The 1,814-nt window shown below is 34.9% G+C and overlaps 1 protein-coding gene across 1 annotated transcript; it reads left to right on the top strand.

Moving 5' to 3' along the window:
* Window positions 1-1,598: 1,598 nt before the first annotated feature.
* AK88_02253 (uncharacterized protein) lies at window positions 1,599-1,814 on the top strand (the record flags this gene model as incomplete). Its single annotated transcript, XM_012479884.1, has 1 exon — window positions 1,599-1,814. One exon carries the CDS (start codon window positions 1,599-1,601, stop codon window positions 1,812-1,814), a length of 216 nt encoding a protein of 71 aa, XP_012335307.1.

Raw genomic sequence — 1,814 nt, 5'->3', positions numbered from 1 at the left:
AAAAAAAAAAAAAAAAATATATACCACAACACAGAACATTATAGTACAATACAGACCATTTGTTCTTTTTCCTTTTAAATGTACGTGGCTATATTTTAAAAGCAAAATACATGAAACTTATGTGTAGGTCATCAGAACTCCGTGCTTTTACACGTTGGTCCCATTTTTCAGCCATTTTGACCTCAACGTTTTTAAGTTAAATGAGTGCTTTATTTAATATAAATGAGGCTGAAGGGAAAAATATGATGGCCCCTTTAAACTTTATTGTCTTTAATTTGTGAGTAAAAAAAAAAAAGGGAGGAAAATTGTAAAATTGTATACGTGCATGCACTTATTTGTATATGTACATATTTAAGCACATGTTTAAGCAAATATTTAAGTGTATGTTTCATGCATTTATTTGTTTTTGTTTTTTCCTTTTCCGTTCCCTTTTTTGTGGGTCTATAAAAACATGTTGCTTTTGTTTGTGCCAACAACAATTTTTGCGTCACCCCCACTGCATGGAAAAATCTGCATGTACACGACTTTTGTTGAAGAGGTGCGCATCGATCCATTCGATGGTTGCCCCGTTAATTCCTCATTCTGCACCTTATTCACTTAACACTTTGACGCTTGACAATATAAGCAACCAAAGCTGCACAGATAATTGGAGGATGCCATTTTTTGTGCCCACAGGCCTGTTTCACTGTGTCCCATATTATGCACACGCTAATTTTTAACCCCTTACACATGTCATGCGCGTGACTGCATGTGTGAGTAGATGTGTATACGTCTGTATGCCCACACATGTATACAATTTTACACGAACATATGAACCCATACACACATATAAAGTAGTGTATTACACCACATGTTGCCGTGTGGCTGAATGGCAAACACCAAGCACAGACGTTAAGTCATAGCATGTTGTTTCCTACTCTATGTCATTTTCACAAGCACAACTACAGCCACAATAGTGTACACAGTGTGTCATTTTACCATACTGACACAGTGAGTATAGGCCGTTTTTTGTGTTCACAGAAGCATCAAAATTGTGATTTCCACGCTTCATATTTTTGTGACATCGTTTTTATTGTACTCACCAATGAATATGCCTCTAACGCATGCATATTATATACATTATATATATATGGACCTCTTTTGTTGTTATTGCTTTTTTCAATTACCCTTTTTTTGGTGTATAATTTATTACTCATTTTTACACGTTGCTTTTTTCCATGTTAGAATAGATCGCGTGAAACGGCTTTACAATCCTTTTGAATTTTCGTGAGCATTCTTTTTAAATCTCTTTTTTAAAGGTCCTTATAACGCTGATGCTATTTTGCCGCTCCCATTTATGGTCACCCCAGAGTTCTCTCAAGGGGGTGCGCTGATTTCACATTAAACTTATTCGTTTGACCATTTCATGAACGAACACTCACCACTGCGACAGAGCATTTTGAGAGCCAAGAGGAGGAGAACAAGAACCCCTGCTTCTTCACTTCTCGTTTAATTAGTTCATGTCAATGTGCCACCTCTGTTAGTACACGAACTTGGTAAAATTGGGCCGTTAAATAAAATATATTTTTGCATATACGCATCCGCGACGGCCTGTTTCGATGAACCACAAACATTTTCATTCTTATGTTCAATCTAATTATAACTTTAATTATCATTCTAATTATAATTTTAATTATTACTTTAATTATCACTTTAATTATTACTTTAATTATCACTTTAATTATTACTTTAATTATCACTTTAATTTTACATCGCCCCTTGATGACCTGAACACCTTTTCTGTCTTACTAAACTATTCATGCACCGAAAAGTAA

This window comes from Plasmodium fragile (assembly GCF_000956335.1).
Source record: "Plasmodium fragile strain nilgiri unplaced genomic scaffold supercont1.21, whole genome shotgun sequence".
In the NCBI taxonomy this organism is placed as follows: domain Eukaryota; phylum Apicomplexa; class Aconoidasida; order Haemosporida; family Plasmodiidae; genus Plasmodium; species Plasmodium fragile.
Note: the sequence above shows the minus strand (reverse complement) of the source record. Positions and strands in the feature narration are given on the sequence as shown.